Source organism: Asterias amurensis, chromosome 7 (assembly GCF_032118995.1).
Source record: "Asterias amurensis chromosome 7, ASM3211899v1".
In the NCBI taxonomy this organism is placed as follows: domain Eukaryota; kingdom Metazoa; phylum Echinodermata; class Asteroidea; order Forcipulatida; family Asteriidae; genus Asterias; species Asterias amurensis.
The window spans coordinates 20,645,072-20,664,532 of record NC_092654.1 but is presented as its reverse complement, the minus strand read 5'-3'; the positions used below and the strand labels follow the sequence as shown (position 1 = coordinate 20,664,532).

General features: G+C 35.3%; 1 protein-coding gene across 1 annotated transcript in view; it reads left to right on the top strand.

Annotated features, from left to right (window-relative positions):
- The window catches only part of LOC139939589 (uncharacterized), an 84,564-nt gene extending 71,298 nt beyond the window's left edge, over positions 1-13,266 (top strand). Inside the window, exons 111-126 of the mRNA XM_071935601.1 lie at positions 139-168; positions 995-1,054; positions 1,428-1,466; positions 1,731-1,760; positions 2,591-2,650; positions 3,022-3,060; positions 3,291-3,320; positions 3,641-3,688; positions 3,955-3,999; positions 5,588-5,677; positions 6,262-6,468; positions 7,602-7,640; positions 8,827-8,868; positions 9,597-9,725; positions 10,329-10,579; positions 11,874-13,266. Coding sequence (XP_071791702.1) covers positions 139-168; positions 995-1,054; positions 1,428-1,466; positions 1,731-1,760; positions 2,591-2,650; positions 3,022-3,060; positions 3,291-3,320; positions 3,641-3,688; positions 3,955-3,999; positions 5,588-5,677; positions 6,262-6,468; positions 7,602-7,640; positions 8,827-8,868; positions 9,597-9,725; positions 10,329-10,579 — 1,139 coding nt within the window. The 3' untranslated portion in view covers positions 11,874-13,266. The remainder of the gene's footprint in view (positions 1-138; positions 169-994; positions 1,055-1,427; positions 1,467-1,730; positions 1,761-2,590; positions 2,651-3,021; positions 3,061-3,290; positions 3,321-3,640; positions 3,689-3,954; positions 4,000-5,587; positions 5,678-6,261; positions 6,469-7,601; positions 7,641-8,826; positions 8,869-9,596; positions 9,726-10,328; positions 10,580-11,873) is intronic.
- Positions 13,267-19,461: the final 6,195 nt, after the last annotated feature.

Here is a 19,461-nt window from a genome sequence, read left to right as displayed (position 1 = left end):
AATTCATTCAGGAATGCCTTCAAGTGACTGTGTTTTAGTAAGTATTGCTCTGTGTAGTTCACGATGGAACAAAATCCTTCAACCACAGATGTTAATTTACTTTTTTTCTATCACGGTATTCTTCTTTTTTTCTTGCAGGGAAAAAGGATAACATCTTATCTGCTGGAGGTAAGTCGTTTAGTTGTGTTGTAGAAAGAAAGATTCATCCGTTTATGGATCCGTGTAGTCAAATGTGATAACGATAGCCGTTTGTTTCGTTTAAACTTTCGATTTTGACGGACTATTTGATGTTTTTATTTTATTTTATAAAGAAACGGACGTGCAAAAGAAGATTCCGGAACCTCGAACACGAACGACAGGTAAGACCATTGCTCTCATCAAACGTCTTTTTTTTACGTCTTGCAATTGGCCTACAGTAAGGACAAAGGTTTGAAAAATGCAAGCTCAACTAAATTTAACCAATGTCCTTTGGGTGTTATTTTTAAAATTTAATGTGTCATTTTGTTGTATTTCAAAGCCCCAAAACAATATAATTAAAAAAATCAAACCACAATATAAGTTTCTGGCTATTTACTTGGAGGTTTCAAAACGTTAACCATGTTCGCAGCGAGTGGACGTTTTAAGGTAAAGAGATACAGTGAAAACGAACAGAGCAAGTATAGTTAAAGTAGTTGCCACGTCAAAATTATTGCAATGTTTCTAATCTGTCGTAATTGATAGAATGGTCAAGCAAGATTGGGATCGTTCCTAGAAGTTTTTACCTTTGTACGTGATGTTGAAAGTCATATAAATCTATAACGCATGACTAGATATTTCATTTTGTAACAAGCAGTGGTCAAACAGATGGAAGCAAAACATCATTGTGTTTATGATTCGGAAATTGTGTATGTCACTGTGTTGTTCTTGATAGCCAAAATAGTAAATGTCATCACACCAGCTTAAAGAGTCACAAATATTAGCATCCTTTTAATAATGATATAACATTACTTTGCAGTGAGGGAACGTAGCCGTGGAAGTGGCAGTGGAAGTGGCAATAAGAAGGGATCGAATTCAGGTATGTTTCTACCAAATGGGGTTCCGTCCCTTAATGATTGCAGCAATTCCAATTGTTCATAATGACATCCCAAAGTAGTCATAATTAAAAGAATTTTCCATAGTCAGATCGTTCCTAGAATTATTAAACATAGTTTATAGTTAAACATGTGTCAATAGTCGCATCATTTTGGAACGCATCACTGAATTCTACTTTTGTAACAAGCAGTGGACAAAATAGATGTTAGCAAAACATCTTTTGTTTGTACTTCGGAAATGTTATAAGTCAATGTCTTTTTTTTTTCATCGCCAAAAGAGAAAACATCGTAACAATAACTGGACAAATCATATTGAGTTAAGTTGTCCTTTTAATAATGATGAACAAATCTTTTTAGGTGGTGGACGCCGTGGACGTGGCAGTGGATCAGGCTCAGGTAGGTTCCTTAATATTTTGGTTATTTGTTGCAAAGAGTGTAAGGTTTCCAATCGTTCATAATTGTAGTTCCAATATTGCAATATCTCACCTAACAATTTCACATCTAGACTTGATAGAAAAAACTCAATTCATTCAGGAATGCCTTCAAGTGACTGTGTTTTAGTTAGTATTGCTCTGTGTAGTTCACGATGGGACAAAATCCTTCAACCACAGATGTTAATTTACTTTTTTTCTATCACGGTATTTTTCTTTCTTTTTGCAGGGAAAAAGGATAACATCTTATCTGCTGGAGGTAAGTCGTTTAGTTGTGTTGTAGAAAGAAAGATTTATCCGTTCATCGTTCCGTGGAGTCAAATGTGATAACGATAGCCGTTTGTTTCGTTTAAACCTTCGATTGTGACGGACTATTTTTTTTTTTTTTTTTTTTTATAAAGAAACGGACGTGCAAAAGAAGATTCCGGAACCTCGAAAACGAACGACAGGTAAGACCATTGCTCTCATCAAACGTTTTTTTTTTTGTACGTCTTGCAATTAGCGTACAGTAAGGACAAAGGTTTGAAAAATGCAAGCTCAATTAAATTTAACCAATGTCCTTTGGGTGTTATTTTTTAAATTGAATGTGTGATTTTGTTGTATTTCAAAGCCCCAAAAACAATATAATTAAAAAAATCAAACCACAATATAAGTTTCTGGCTATTTATTTGGAGGTTTCAAAACGTTAACCATGTTCGCAGAGAGTGGAAGTTTTAAGGTAAAGAGATACAGTGAAAACGAACAAAGCAAGTATATAGTTAAAGTAGTTGCCACGTCAAAATTGTTGCAATATTTTCAATCTGTCGTAATTGATAAAATGGTCAAGCAAGATTGGGATCGTTCCTAGAAGTTTTTACCTTTATACGTGATGTTAAAAGTGATACAATTCTATAACTCTTGACTAGATATTTCATTTTGTAACAAGCAGTGGTCAAACAGATGGAAGCAAAACATCATTGTGTTTATGATTCGGAAATTGTGTATGTCACTGTGTTGTTCTTGATAGCCAAAATAGTAATGTCATCACACCAGCTTAAAGAGTCACAAATGTTAGCATCCTTTTAATAATTATATAACATTACTTTGCAGTGAGGGAACGTAGCCGTGGCAGTGGCAGTGGAAGTGGCAATAAGAAGGGATCGAATTCAGGTATGTTTCTACCAAATGGGGTTCCGTCCCTTAATGATTGCAGCAATTCCAATTGTTCATAATGACCTCCCAAAGTAGTCATAATTAAAAGAATTTTCCCTAGTCAGATCGTTCCTAGAATTATTAAACATAGTTATAGTTAAACATGCGTCAATAGTCGCATCATTTTGGAACGCATCACTGAATTTTACTTTTGTAACAAGCAGTGGACAAAATAGATGTAAGCAAAACATCTTTTGTTTGTACTTCGGAAATGTTATAAGTCAATGTCTTTTTTTTTCATAGCCAAAAGATAAAACAACGTAACAATATCTGGACAAATCATATTGAGTTAAGTTATCCTTTTAATACTGATAAACAAATCTGTTTAGGTGGTGGACGTGGTGGACGTGGCAGTGGATCAGGCTCAGGTAGGTTCCTTAATAATTGGGTTCGTGTTGCAAAGAGTTTAAGGTTTCCAATGTGTTCATAATTGTAGTTCCAATATTGCAATATCTCACCTAACAATTACACATGTAGACTTGATAGAAAGAACTCAATTAATTCAGGAATGCCTTCTAGTTCACGATGGGACAAAATCTTAAACCACAGATGTTGATTTGCTTTTGTTCTATCACGGTATTCTTCTTTCTTGTTGCAGGGGAAAAGGATAACATCTTACCTGCTGGAGGTAAGTCGTTTAATTGTGATTTTGAAAGAAACATTTATCCGTTCATGGTTCCGTAGAGAAAAATATAATAAAGTTAGCCGTTTGTTGCCTTTAAACCTTCAATTTTAACGGAATCGCTAAATTCCATGTATTGTTTGTCTTAATAGTCAAGATATTAAGTTTGAACAAATCATACCTTCTTTCCTTCTATCATTGATAAACGTTCAATTGAAGTGAGTGGAAATTATTCAGTATTGCTAGGTTTACATTTTTAAAGATTGCCGTGTGCTTGCTACCCTGTTATCTTCTTTTTTGGACTGAATTATTGACTTTGTGTATAGATACGGTGCGTGAGAAGAAACCTGAAAGTACTAGAAGACGAAAACAAGGTAAGATCCTAATTGTCATCAAAAGTATTTAATTGTACGGTGCAAGTTTTTAAACAATGCGAGATCCAACAGATGTTAGCAAAATGTCAACTTTGTTGTTTTTCAATTTCCAAAGATAAAATATCATTACAATAATAATATTCTTCTAATAATGATGAACATTCCTTTAAAGTGAGTGGGCTTGATTCGGTCGTGCTTGGTGAAAGTTGTTAACAATGTGGCCTTTCACCTTATTGTTTAAACTGATTTAATTGTTTTCTTTATAGCAACTGTACAAGAGAAGACAGAGATAAGTACCAAAATAAGACAAGGTAAGTTTTTTCATTGTTTTTTTTTTTTATCAAGATTCTTTAATTGTAAGTGGTTCAAATAGGCATCTTACACTTGTTTAAACAATGCAAAATCAAATAGATGTTAGCAAAACTTTTTTTTTTTGGTTCTGTTCGGAAATGCCATGATGTTTTTTTTTCAAAAGCCAATTTAGTATTGCTAGATGTATTTTACATCTGAATAAAACAAATGAACTTCAGACGTTAATAAGGGAAAAAATATGTGCTTGGCCGGTTTTTAACAGAGTGTTTAATACCAGCAAAGCACATTTGTATTCCCATTCATAAGTACCTTTTCGGTCAAAAAACATCACAACTTTTTGGTAAAAAAACCCCCAAAAAACAGAAATTATAATTGTTCAATTATTTCTTTCAACAAAACACCCCTTCAGCTATGAAAATGTGAGGCCCTTTGGTAAACAACTCCTTATAAGGAGATTGGTGTGCGCGTCGCGCATATCGCGTGACGTGGCACAACCGTCGCTCTCGACCAATAGGAGTGAAGAAACTGTCTTATAAGCACAGGTACAAGCTCGCTTGTCACGCCATGTTTAAACACTTTTTACTGGTGTTAAATCATCCGTTTAAACACCCCACGTGATGCCCTCTCGATCAATCAGAAGGGATAAAACACAAATTTATTTTTCAAAACACAACTATATGTCTGGCTTCCGTGACGTCTAGTGTGGTCACGATAGCTGTTTGTTACCTGTTCACCTTCTGATTTGACAGGACTTATGATTTCTTTTAACAGCAAAGTCATTACAGGAGCCAAATTAAACCTGGGCGAAATTAAGGTTAAATCAATATTTTTCGTACAAAAGCTTTTGTACCTCCTCCAATTTAAAAACATGTCATGCTGGTAAAGTTCGCTAAAACATACGTTTTTTTTTTTAGCTAGAGATCAAACCGTTGTTACAATATCTGAAGGAACCATATAAGCATTCTTCTAAATATGGCAAACATTAAAAATCATTTACAAATTGTACTAGGCGGGCGTTCACAAACTCCCAGTCAGAGGTACCTTAACCTCAAGAGGTTTGCCTTTTGTTAGCCAAAATGAGCTACACCACAGACTTTGTGGTATATTGGCTGGGTACGCGATTCGTCCTGCGCAGTTTTGTTTGGCGTTCTGTCACTTAAGTTGCGCAAGAGGTGGGTTGAAACGGCTCCTTTGAAGGTCTTATTTTCCATGATGGATATGATATCTGTGTTGTGTATGAATGAATTTACCCCGGAAGTGATACAAAACATGTTTTTTGAGCGGCCCGCGCAGTTAACAATACGGCGCATTGAGTACGCTCGATTCATGTTTATACACACAACTACACACTAAATTCCCTTAAGGGAACAAATTCGTAAAAAAATGGGGGGGATTTAAGAATCAGTTCGTAAGGAAAAAAGAAGATAATAAGCGGATTATAATAACCCATGATTATAAACTATCATATCGTGGGTAAATATTACATATAGAACTGTGCAACAATTTGTTCTCATCTAAGCGAAATATTGGTTTCCCACCCCTTGCCATTTATTCATCATTTATTGTTTGTTCTCTACCTACTAATAGGAGTCAAGACGAAAGAAGAAATCATCAACTTCAGTGACGACGTGGAGGATGTATTTAGTCTAACATTTTCCGATGGCACAATCTATCTTGGTAATTAATTTCCTTTGTAAAAGAGATTGAGAAAAGGGGGGGGGGGGGTTGTGGGGGCGTCCAGAAGACCCTTCAACAGCAATAAGCTCGAGCCCACACATAAACAAACGCAGCTAAATTGGCAGTAACTCCGTAACATTTCTCTGTTCTTACACTTAAATTCACTACACATGTTTGCTGATTCTCAAAGACCATTCTATTCACTCGGTTTATCACGACATTTGCATTAAATAACAAACCTGTGAAAATTCGGGCTGAATCTGTAATCGAAGTTGCAAGAAAATAATGAAAGAACAAAAACACCCTTGTTGCACAGGTTTGTAAGGTTTACGATATAAATAATAAATGGTTTTGCGGAAGTCTTTGAATATTTTAGTGAGGAATTACCTCTTCTTTAAGATGCACGTTTCTTCTCACAATATTGTTTTATATTGTCAACAACTCTCCATTGATCGTTACCAAGTAACATTTGATGCTATTGTTTAAGTAGGCCCAATTACCCAAACCAGTGCGTAAAGGAAAACAAATATGTAAATTATTGTATTTAACTGTTTTTGTCGTTTGTTTCTTTTTTCAAAACAAAGTTTTCACCTCTAAAACATTGATCGTCAAATCTGGCAGTAGAGTAATCGAAGAGAAAGACATCAGCAGTAAAGTGAGACGAAACAAATTGGACTTCTCTGTCCAGTGTTTTGAAGGTGGTTATAAGGTCTTTATTACCGGCGAAGAATCTCCACTCATTGATCTTCAACGCGAAGCAAAGTGTAAATCAATAAGCCATACAAGCACAGGTAAATATAAATATTTATTTTGTATTTTTAATTCTTGAATTTATGCAAAAAATAGTTTATGTCCTGACGTTTCGAGTTCGACACTATAGTCTTTCTCGAAGGCTTAATGAGGTTGGTAAGCAGTTTGCAAAAGCTAAGTCTATTTTCTTCTTTTTGTTATGTTAAACTTTGTTGTACGTTCACTTGTTTACTTGCTTTATATATTTAATACTGGTTAATGTGTTCTATGGCCTTATTTGTTCATTTTCTAAAGCTTACCTTTTTTGCTTTTGTCTGTTTTACTTCTTTTTTTCGTCTTCTTGTATTTACTCCTTTGTAATTGCGTTTTGTTTGTTTTGGTAAAAAAAAAAAAAAAAAAAACATATTAATAATAATAATTGTTTTAGTCAATTTGAGGCCAAAACTTTGTGCTTCAAATATTTTATTACCGCTAGACAGTCAGGCGGGCTTGTCGCGGGACCTGTGTGCTCAATCTGTCACCGGTCTGGCCCGGGCATTTGGTTTATTGCCTCGCCTTTCGTCCAATTGACCCCCTTGGACAGTGCCTTGCATTCCTTGATAGCCGGTCTGTGCTGGCTTGATCACTTTTGTCTGAGCAGCCTTTGAGATTGAGTTGAGTTGACAATTTATCAGTCATCAATTTTCCAATTCGTATTCTCTCGCTTTTCAGCATTTTAAACGGTTGTACCGTGTGGTCATACTCTTGTCGAACTTTTGGATTTAGTTTTCTCGTTATCAACATTTTAATAAAATGATCAAATTTGCCCACTGACGACAAAGAATGAAATCCTTGAATCTAAATCCCAGTAAAGCTTTATAAAACATCTTACTCTCAAACATAGTAATGGTGTTCTGGCCTGTCACCTTCTTCTGATACAGCTTTGTTGTGCTAAGCTCTCTGTTTTGAAGAAGTAGCACTATGACCTTGGGCCCTAGTCGTAATTTAAACGATTCCATTTACAATTGTGGCTAAATAATGTTATGAATTCCACACGTATGTTTACTTTCATACAATAATTTACGAGTTTCATAATATATTTTCCAGAACACGTTAATTAGGGATATTAAGAAGTGATTTTTGAAAGTTTTGTAAATTAAAAACTAGTCACCATGTCGGTTTTTTTTCCCCACAGGAATCCCGAATAAGGGGTCAACAGTATACAAAACGAAGGGTATGTATTTTCTCTAATTACATAAATGTACATCATCTTCTAATGAATAAGCATTACAAAAATAACAGATAATAATTATAACATTAATAACAAAACATTAACGGCCTTGCGTTTCAAACCAAGCCGAAACCAATAGTCTTCTCTTGCCAAAGTAAATCAGATTACACTTTTTTGTATCAATGATCCAAACAATGACATTTTTCGCAGGTATGTTTTAATAATAATCCGGTTATAATAGTAATTATTAAGTAAAAATAATAATAACAACCAATTCTTATATAGCGCATTTCACAATTACCGTATCAAAGCACTTTACATTAGTGCCCTGGTCATAGGGCCAATAACATCCCTTTTAATGTTTCTCAGCTCCCTTGGGAGTAAACAACCTGGACAACAGTTTATATCGCTCCAAAGGCTCTTTCATTCACAATATTTATACCCATTGGTAAAGAGAAGCAGTTATAGTAAAGTATTTTGCTCAAGGACACCAGGCCGTCGATTTCACAAAGAGTTAGGACTCGTCTTATCTCGAATTAGGACGAGTAATTTCCTAACTTAAGATTAATCTTAAGGTCTGCATGCTACAGTGCAGGGTTGAGATTCGTCCTAAGATTAGTCTTTTGTTAGGAAGAGTTTTGTGAAATCGACGGCAGTGTCGCGACCGGGATTTGAACCCACACAAGCCGGTGACTGCACCAGAACTCTGAAAAACTGGCAGTGTTCCAATGTAGATCAGGGATACTGTCACATGTAGATTTGGCAGGCAGAAAATTAAAAATAACATAACGTGTAAAAATAACACCAGTGAATGTGTGTTGGCAAAACTGAGTGTTATTAGTGTCCCTGTCGAAGTATAATTCTGCCACCACCACACACAACAAGATCAACCAGTTACATTTCAACACTTACACATTGGTTTTTAATGTTTGGTTCTTTTGGAATGTGTACATTTTAACGCTTGGATGTATGTGGAGGACTGTTAAGACGTTCTAAAGAGCGGTGTATTTCAATCGGATGGCATAAAAAAAACATTTCTTCGAAGAAAGATTGAGTGGGATCAGTGGCACATTTATTGTAATGAACAGTGTTGCTGAGCTGTCTGAGGCCCTTAATTATTTATATATGCATGTTTTTGTGTAACTTTGCCCTTACTTAAGCAATTTTATATTTGTTTTTCTTATAACAGAAGTAATCAAAACTGAAATTGAGGAGAGTGTATCATATCGGTGTAAGTTGTTAAATGCCCCTTTTTTCACTCGAGATGCTATTTTTATTCATGACTTTTTTTTAAAGACACTATTAGTAATTGTTAAAGACTAGTCTTCTCACTTGGTGTATCTCAACACATGCAACACAAATATCAAACCTGTGAAAGTTTGAGCTCATTATTTTGGTCGTCGAAGTTGCGAGATTATAATGAAAGAACAAACACTCTTGTCACACGAAGTTGTATGCTTTCAGATGCTTCATTTCGAGACCTCAAAATATTATTCTGAGGTATCGAAATCAAATTCTTTGAAAATTTCTCCTTTTTCGAAAACTACGTTACTTCAGAGGGAGCCGTTTCTCACAATGTTTTATGTTATCAACAGCTCCCCATTACTCGTTACCAAGTAAGGTTTTATGCTAACTGTTTTTTTTTGGAAGAACTACCAATATAGTGTTTTTTTGCCTTTAAGCCTGTCTAGAATCTTTTTGTCAGGTACACTATAATAATTTTGCACACGCCTATCTATAAAACAGCAGTTTCAATCTGCCAATTTCAAACGCAAAATATTTCATTGAACCTTATCAATTGAGAATAAATCAGGGGGTTTTATCTTATTCCTTTTCACTTGTGTGTGTCACATTAATTTGTTATCCTACTTTGTTAAATTAATCAGCATTGCAAATGTTGTGCCGAAAATGTAGTAGTTTCTAGGTCTGCGCCCTAACACTGCATTTAATTTCTTCTAGATCCGACATGGATTGATATAAAAGATTATCCAGGGGAGAACGTCCAAAAAGCTTACACAATTTCAGGAGCAGACGACAAATGTTACATTTCTCTTCGATCAGCTACCACGAATCACGTTCTTGCGGCTGGTAAGTACAAATATTAGGAAGAAGTCTGATGTGATATTTCTTTGCAGCTTATAAAGGCAATGGACACTCAACCTACTAAAAATCATTATTAGCATAAAACCTTACTTGGTGACGAGTAATGGGGAGAGTTTGATAGTATACAAAACTGTAAGAAACGGCTCCCTCTGAAGTGACATAGCTTTCGAGAAAGAAGTAGTTTTCACGAATTTGATTTCGAGACTTCATATTTTTTAATTTGAGGTCTCGAAATAAACAATCTAAAAGCACACAACTTCGTTTGACAAGGTTTTTTTTTTTTTTCTTTCATTTTTATCTCGCAACTTCGACGACAAATAAAGCTCAAATGTTCACAGGTTTGTTATTGTATGCATATTTTGAAATACACCATGTGAGAAGACTGGTCTTTGACATTTACCAATAGTGGCCAGTGTCTGTTAAGCTATTATGCTGCTTGTAGGTAAAGCTTCAATAAAACTTAATATCTTGAAGACTGAGAGATTAAGACGGTGCAAACACTTTTTAAATAATCATGAACCAACCTTAGATACGAAGGCGAAACTAATTAATTGGATACTTCTAAATGATGCTTATTTCTTTTAACAGAGTTTGATGTAGTGGGACAAAAATGCAGTATTAAACAATGCGAAGACGATAAACTCAGGACATGCCAAGCCCCAAGAACATCATCCTGCAGTCTGGATGGAACTTCACAGAAAGTTGCAGTAGTGATCTCAGGAGGGAAATATAAATTGATAGTGGCTGACAATGAAATCTTAAGTCATGACATCAACGAATCTTACGACGTATTTTCACTCGGATCATTACAGGCGGTTAGCTGGTCGACCGCGAAATAGGTTCGTATGTGTTACAAACAATGTAAGCTTGAATTGTGTGTGGGGAGGGGGGGGGGGCGCACATGTCTTATTTGTCTGATGGCGCGTAACTTTTGTTTGGGACCTCGCCCGTTAAAGGGACTTTCGAATCTATGTGCAGACTTGCTGTCAGGGACTCGACAAATGTTTGTGTTTTGTATTTAATGACCTTCTGGCCACCCTCATTGACCATGTGACAATATTTACCAAAATGTATAAACATCACATTTTCCCATACTCAGTCATTCTTCTCTAGTCTGCTCTCTTTGACAGACCCTCCTGGTTAGCCCACAGCGAAATCTTGCACTGTGGCCCGATTAAGTGTTCTTCTAGCTTTTCCTACTACTATACCTTTCTGTGCTCGGACATCTTTTAACTGCCATACATATCCTAAATGATCATGTTTTCAAGCCAAACGAGTTCGGAGTTTAATTTTACCAGCCAGCCTACAATTTTATTTATATAAGTGCCACTACTTTTCTAAGTGTTACAACAACTTAAGTATTGCCCCTTACTGACCATTTATAACAGGCGGACCGAAAATAAAACAAAGCACGAAAGTGAACCGTCCGAACTGCAACATATTCATAACAGTCACACCGCCGTGTACAATGTAAAATACATGCAACACTATATATGAGTTGTGGATGAACTTGAAACCCCTCAAAACACCACAATGTGGATGAACTTAATGGTGAAAGTGCAACCCTTCAAAACACCACAATGTGGATGAACTTAATGTTGAAATTGTAGGCCTTCAAAACACCACAATGTGGATGAATTTAATTGTAGAAGTGCAACCCTTCAAAACACCACAACGTGGATGAACTTAGTGGTAACAGTGCAACCCTTTAAAACACCACAATGTGGATGAACTTAATGGTGAAATTTTAGCCCTTCAAAACACCACAATTTGGATGAATTTAATGATAACAGTGCAACCCTTAAAAACAGCGCAATGTGGATGAAATAAATGGTAACGGTGTAATCATTCATTACCCCAAAATTTGATTAATTTAATTTGCAACAGTCAACCCTTTAAAACGAGTAAACGAGTAAACGAGTAATAGCACAGTTTTTGTTTTCAAGTCTGCTTTTGTTGTAACTTTCAGTGGTGTTATTTTAAACTTGCAATCCAATTCTGCGAATAAACGAGCATACGCACACTTATATTATAATGTTTTGGTAATAGACAAGCCAAACTGCCTCCCGAATGTCTGTTCTATAGTAAATGAAGCAAACTTTTAATACTTCGACGTGTTATGTTTCTTTGTAGCCAGCTGCATAGCGGACCAGAAGCGGACCTTTCAACGACGACGGATTAAATTGTTTTAATAATAGATGTATGGTGTTTTAAAGGGAAGGGTATATTATTACTTGACAATCATTATAACTTAGAGGAGTTATTGGTGAGGCTTCGAAGTAGGGCGAAGCATTTTTTTTTTGACTAATTTAATGAATTTCAGTTCAACTTTAAACAGATAATCAAACTTAATCTTCAATTTGATAATGATATTATAGTTTAGATTGATTAAACCTGTCGTATCATCAATAAATAACATCGCTTAATTGTGCCATTGTACTGTTTTCAACAGTACCTAAGAATTAGCAAATCACTTTTACGTAAGGATGGATTTTGTTCAATTGTTATTTGTCTTATTTTGTTAAAACTATTATTTATCAAATATTTTTGGGGCGTGTTTATCTTCAATTTTTTGGAGGTCGAGTAAACAAAACGTTATTTCAAACATACAATTAAAAAACATACAGGTATATGGATTCAGAAGTTTACACCGTCAAAAGGGCATGTGCATTATTATCCATACTTTTGTAATTTAATCCATACTACCATTTTGAAATGCTTTAAAAACTAGACTGATGTCACTGGGGATGCGTAGAGTGTTTACTTAAGACCCTGGGGATTGCGAATAATTTATTTTCGATAGCATTTTGGGAGGGGCGCAGACCGCATAATATCCCAACAGCAGTGTAACCGGTGTTAAAAAAAAAAAAAAAAAAAAATGTTTTCGTTATCAAACAAAGACTATTATCTAAGACCACAATAAATACAATGATATTTGTAGGATGTCATTCGCTTGTGCCCGTACTGATTTTAATTATGATAAACTCAAACCAAATCAAATTATGACCAAATCAAAGTAGAATGAAACACACAGCAACTAAAACAAATCATTCCTTTTACCACCGGGAGTTACCCAACAGCTTGTAAGCAGCATATCGTTTATTCTTCTTTACAATTATTTTAATTTATAATTACAAACAAAATGAGATTTGGCTAAAGGTGATGACACATTCATGTAAACAAACCAAACTAAAACTAATCCATAATTTGAAAGAAAACCAAAAGAAGAGAAACCGATTACAGCATTATATAAAATCCCTTCACTGGCATGCACCGAATAATAAAACATAATCATCATAGTTATAATGATAAAAGAAAGAACGCCACTCCAGCAAAACAAATACAAATCAATTATTAGCCATTTTCATGCCATTGTAAATTGTTTTTGATGTTGTACTTTGGAATCAGTAAAATGTCAGACCCCTCATATAAGATAAATTGCAAATAAAATTCATTTAAAGGAACACGTTGCCTTGGATCGGACGAGTTGGTCTGTAAAAAGCGTTTGAAACCGTTTGTTATGAAATGTATATGGATGTTTTAAAAGTAGAATATAATGATCCACACAAGTATCACTCAACATTGCACGGTTTTCTTTTTACGTCGTGAACTATCACGGTCGGCCATTTATGGGAGTCAAAATTTTGACTCCCATAAATGGCCGACCGTGTTATTGGACGAGGTAAAAAGAAAACCACGCAATTTCGAGGCATATTTGTGTAGATCATTGTATTCTACTTTTACATCATCTTTCTAACCATATGCATTTTATAACAAACGGTCACAAAACGCTTTTCAAAGACCAACTCGACCGATCCAAGGCAACGTGTTCCTTTAATGAATTTGAACATGGCAGGATTCATATGAAAATACTGAACACCTACTTTAGTTAATAACTCTTTTTTTTGTTGTTGCAAAAGCAGGTGAAACAATCAAAGTTCTATCCTCATAGAGGCCCAACCGACATGGCGTATATACTCCCCTAACGGACTCTGAATCTCCAGTTGGAAAAAAAAACTTTCACATTTTTAATTTCAATTTTTTAAGGTCAAACTGATGTTACCTTAAAAAAAAAAAGTGAAAAAACATTTCAGACGAGTTGTCCTTGTTTACCGGCGTTCTTTTTTTTTTTTTTTTTTTTTTACAACCTGGACGAGTTTTGAGTTAAACCAATGGGCATGTTAAACTTTGAGCTTTTGAACTTGAGTAAAATATAACAATATTTCTGAAAAATGTGAACGTAATTGTTCTAAGATGCTCTAAAATCAAGACGGAAATCTCTGGTGATCCTTAAAATGCACACCGAGATCTATATCGTATTTATTTAATACAGTAGTAGAAACTGGGAAAAATTATACATCGTTTTGGGGTAAATATTACGATTGGATTCAAGTTGTTAAAGGATTTGTAGTTGTTGTGTTTCGTAGGAATATTGTAAGACGTGGTTGGTAGAGTAAACAAGAATAAATAATCAAGCATTGGAAAAAAAGCAATAGTCAACATGTGTATGATTTAAGGGCAAGAAAGATTATTATTAATATGTTTAATTTGTTTTTATTAATTGGTTTGTACAAACAAAACGAACAGCAGCAGTAGCTGAAAGGGTAACTTTTGACAATTACCAATAATAATAGTGTCAAGTGTCTTTAACGCTCGTAAATAAAAACATTTTTCCAGTAAGCGTAGATTCTGTGCTTATGGTAAGCAGAGCTATAAAAATGGGCCGAGATAGTTAGAAACATCTTTGCCCGCTGTTGCATTACATTCTAGCGTGATTTCTTTTTAAACAGGATTCAGGCTTTGCCAAAACATTGAGAATAAATTAGCCCGAAAAGCTTGAAAAATGCAGTCAATAACCACTCAAAGGCGTAAACAAGTAAATAGTACATTTTAAACTGTTGATTTGGAGAGAATGCGAATTGAATGGCGGAAACATACTATCTTAAATCAATACTGATGCAATGCTATTTCAGGCGTGTAGTTCAATCCAGCTGTCACACTTGTATTGTTCTGGGCTGATTTTGTGCTGAGCATCATTGATGATTTTGAAATTGTTATTTTAGACGGGTTCTCTTATAACGAAAGCAAGCATAATATGCTAAAGTACTTGACTTTGAACCGGCCTTGTTTCCCAGCACCGTTGTCGTTTTGAAAAGAGAAATGTTTTTGTGTTTGGTCACCAAATGGAAACGATAAAATTTTATTTTCCCTCAGCTTTTTCTCTGTCTTTTAAACATCGTTCTTCTTGGTTCATAAACCATGTATAAAGAAACTCCCATAAATGCCATTACAAAATACAACACATTGCAATGCATAGTTGAGTCTGTGCTGAGTCTAATTTAGAATACACTGAATAAAAAAAAAAAAAAAACACACAAACAAGAACCAACAGGAACTTTAGGAATGTAAAGACCAATGGATTTTGAAATAACGACACCAAAACAACTCCCTGTAAACAATATTATTATAGATAGTAAAAGACGTCCAAACACACCGGACACCAATTTCAGAGCTGACGAAAGCTTGCTTATTATTCAGAGAGAAAAGAGCACAAACATAACTGACATACCGCTAAGTTGACCACTATTGTGTCTTTATAGCTTGTGTATTGTTATTGTAATTTGCCATTCCTCAATGTACAGCTGGCTTAGGTCGTCATTGCATACAGCAGGGTCATGTAGTTCCCTGCTTGGCAAACGACTTCAAGATCTGCTCACAGTGAAACACCGAACATGGACTAAAAACAAATGGCTGTGATTTTGTACTCATTTTGTGTACTGATATTGTACACGTATCATCCTTGCTGTCTATTTCTACATGATTTAATGGATAAATACCCCGAATGCAACTTCAACGAAATAGCTGAGATGGAAGGTAAAAATAAATCCCTCCGTCTCGATACTTTGTTTTCTCGTCCAAACATGAGTAATTAATGTGTATATTGAACTGTATTATTGGGTGATACTCGATAGATAAGTTGCAATAGACGCCATCTTTACGGGCAAATTGCATTTAAGCTTGCAGGCGCGTCAAGCGCTCAGTTTATTAACGCAACCACGCTATTTACTAACCAATCAGGCAATGAGTTTTGTGAATCCTGCGCGTGCTGCACGCCGTTCTCGCGCAAAAAACATGGCTATGTGTTCCAAATTGCCCGTAAATATGGCCGATTTACGTCATGTGGGAACTATCTATAGTAAAACACAAACCACCTCTTACTGACGACTCAGTTTATTGACCAATAGTGTCGAGTGCCTTTAAGCAATTCTTTTAACAGTTTCCGTTAGTGTAAATCCAATCTAATACATCATGGCAGCTTGTAGTTTGGCGTACAGTAGCAAGAAATAACCCAGAACATTTATATTAAAGCTATTGGACACTTTCGGTAAACAGTATTGTCCAGGGCCCACACTTCGTGTATCACAACTTTTATACAAAATAACACACCTGTGGAAAGGTAGGCTCAATCGGTCATCAGAATCGGGAAAAAGTAACGGGAAAACCAACCCTTGTTTCTGCACGTTTCGCCGCGTCATGACATGAGTTTAAAATGAATCCGAAATTCTCGATATCGAGAATTGATATTGTTTCAATTCCCTGAAAAAGTAATGCATTTCATGGATAATCTTTCAAGAGAAGTCTTTCACCATTACCTTCTGTAAACCCTGTAAGTTATTTGTAAATCTGTGAACTTTTAATTTTGTGTCTGTACCGAAAGTTTCAAATGGCTTAAGTTTAAAGGTTTGCTGTTTGACAATGTAATGACGTTTTTAAGTTAAACCTTGTCATATTTTTACAATAATCTGATTGGAAAACATAATATTGTACATTCCTGTGTATTTTTAAATAATAATTTTTTTTTTTTTTAAATAACAGTCTTCAGGAACGCCCACATAAACAGGTCACTTGCTGACATATGGTTGGATTCCCTACGTGACGATGTTATTCCAAAAGGAATGCCAAACATGTGTTCCTTCTATTGTCCAATTCACTCATGATTATATATAATGTAACGTATGTGACGTCACGTAGGGAATCCAGTCATATGTCAGCAAGTGACCTATTTATGTGGGCGTTCCTGAAGGTTATAATTTTTAAAGAAAATCAATCATAAAAAAACCCAGGTATATATAAAAAATAAAATAAAATTGAATTATTGCACAGATTGCAACGTTTAACTTAAAAGCCACTGCTTGTATAACAGCAAACCTTTTCTGTTCTTTGATACCTTAAAGCCATTATACATTTTCGGTACAGAAAAAAAGAAAAAAGTTCACAGATTTACAAATAGTTTTCAGGGTTTACAGAAGGTAATGGTGAAAGACTTCATGAAATATTGTTCCATGAAATGCTTTACTTTTTGAGAAAACATTAAAAAAATTATCAATTCTCTATGGCGAGAATTACGGATTTATTATAAACACAAGTCATGACACGGCGAAACGCGCGAAAACAGGAGTGGGTTTTCCCGTTATTTTCTCCCGACTCCGATGACCGATTGAGCCTAAATTTTCACAGGTTTGTTATTTTATACATAAGTTGTGATACACGAAGTGTGGGTATTGGGCAATACTGTTTACCGAAAGTGTATAATGGCTTTAACCGGATTTCGTTTACATGAGCTACCTTAAAACTAAGTATTCTGAAAAATGTTTAGACGATAAATCAAGGCGTCTATTTAATGCTCATCAAGCGGGAGCTTACCGCTATACATTGGACAACTCAAATATATGCGTATTTTGTAGAAACAAATTCAGTAACAAGATGGTGGTTAAAAATTCAATCATATGAAAATGTATGGGGTTGTCATTGTTGATTAAACATTTGCCAAACAATTCATGTTAATGAGAAATTGTTAAATTTGAAATACTCATCACTTCTTTTTTAATAAACGATTTACAATAGTGGTTGTGTTGGCGTATTGGTCTTCACGCGTCTTCCACCTAATGACCCCGGTCAAGTTTTTCAGTCGCTTTAAAAAAAAAAAAAAAAATCCACAACAACAGCAAACATATAAAGTACATTTCAATTGCCATATTAACATATTAATTAACGTAATGTGAATGTTGTATTCTCTTTGTGCAACTTGACAGTTCGTTTCATTTCATTTTCATTTCATTTTCATTTCATAAAGAAACACAAAAAAACAAAAAAAAAACAACATCAAAAATGTTTAGAAAACATAAGCAAATTACTGAGAAACCTGGCCTGGCCGCGGGCAGATACAAGAACTGTATATGAAACAACCTCCAGTTGGGGTGGCACACCAAACATTTAAGACACAACAAAATATAAGAACCCTGGCAGGGAAAGCCAACAGCGACTGAAAGTCACTTTCAAAGCTGTTGACAAATCCTTCTCTTTTGCCGCTCCTAAACTTTGGAATAGTCCCCCCCCCCCCCATCTCTGCGCTCTGCTGATTCACTTCATATTTTCAAGAAGCATCTGAAATCACACCTGTTCCCACAATGATTGTTTTGTTGTTTGGTTTAACTTGCATTTTGTCTCTTCGTTTATTTGTTTCTCTGTTTCATCACAAACCGCTGTGGTCTTGATGAAATGGCGGTATATAAAACAGTTTTGTTTGTATGTATGTATGTATGTATGTATGGCTTACCTTTCGGTTTCAGACAGTATTGGATAACAAGACAAAACATACTTTTAACCCACCATCCAGACCAGACATTAGATACATTATTTGTCAGGTATGGATTAATAAAAAGTCCAAAGGCACTGTCAGTATAACTATACAGTTTAAGTTAAGCCAATAAAACCATTATTCAAAGCTTAAAGGAACACGTTGCCTTGAACCGGACGAGTTAGGTCTATAAAAAGCGTTTGAAACCGTTTGTTATGAAATGTATATGGTTAGAAAGATGTTTTAAAAGTAGAATATAATGATCCACACAAGTATCACTCAAAATTGCACGGTTTTCTTTTTACGTCGCGAACTATCACGGTCGGCCATTTATGTGAGTCAAAATTTTGACTCCCATAAATGGCCGACCGTGTTATTGGACGAGGTAAAAAGAAAACCACGCAATTTCGAGGCATATTTGCGTAGATCATTGTATTCTACTTTTAAATCATCTTTCTAACCATATGCATTTTATAACAAACGGTCACAAAACGCTTTTCGAAGACCAACTCGACCGATCCAAGGCAACGTGTTCCTTTAAAGTTATCAACAAACGGCCAATAAATCAATCAATATTTGAGCTGTCAAAGGCAAGGGTATCTAAACAGCTGCTGCACATGATAATATTGTATGCAGATTTAGACTCGAGGACGGAACAACACATTTTTTAGCTGAATCAATTAAACTTTGTTGTTGCCTCTTTTTCAAGATATCGAAAAGTTAACTTGCTGCGGCTTGTGTTTATTCACTGTAAACAAAGTATCACATGCCGAGATATCAACTGTTTTGGGTTGAAGTCATTATGAGTAGCGACGCAAATGATAATCTACATTTTCCAAACAATTTATTTATTGAATTCCCCGATGCAGATGCCCATCTTGTAAGGAAAAGAGCTCTCGCCTGAAGACCACTAGAGTGTGCTGGTCGAAACGTCCATAGCACACTGGCTATTATTTAGAGCCACCCACCTACAGAGATGTACACGTGGGTGTACTCGCATGTGCACTATTTATTTATAGTTTCTTCATTTTACAAGTCGCTTGATAAATTGATTTAAATGTGTTTCTTTGTTTGTTATATCTA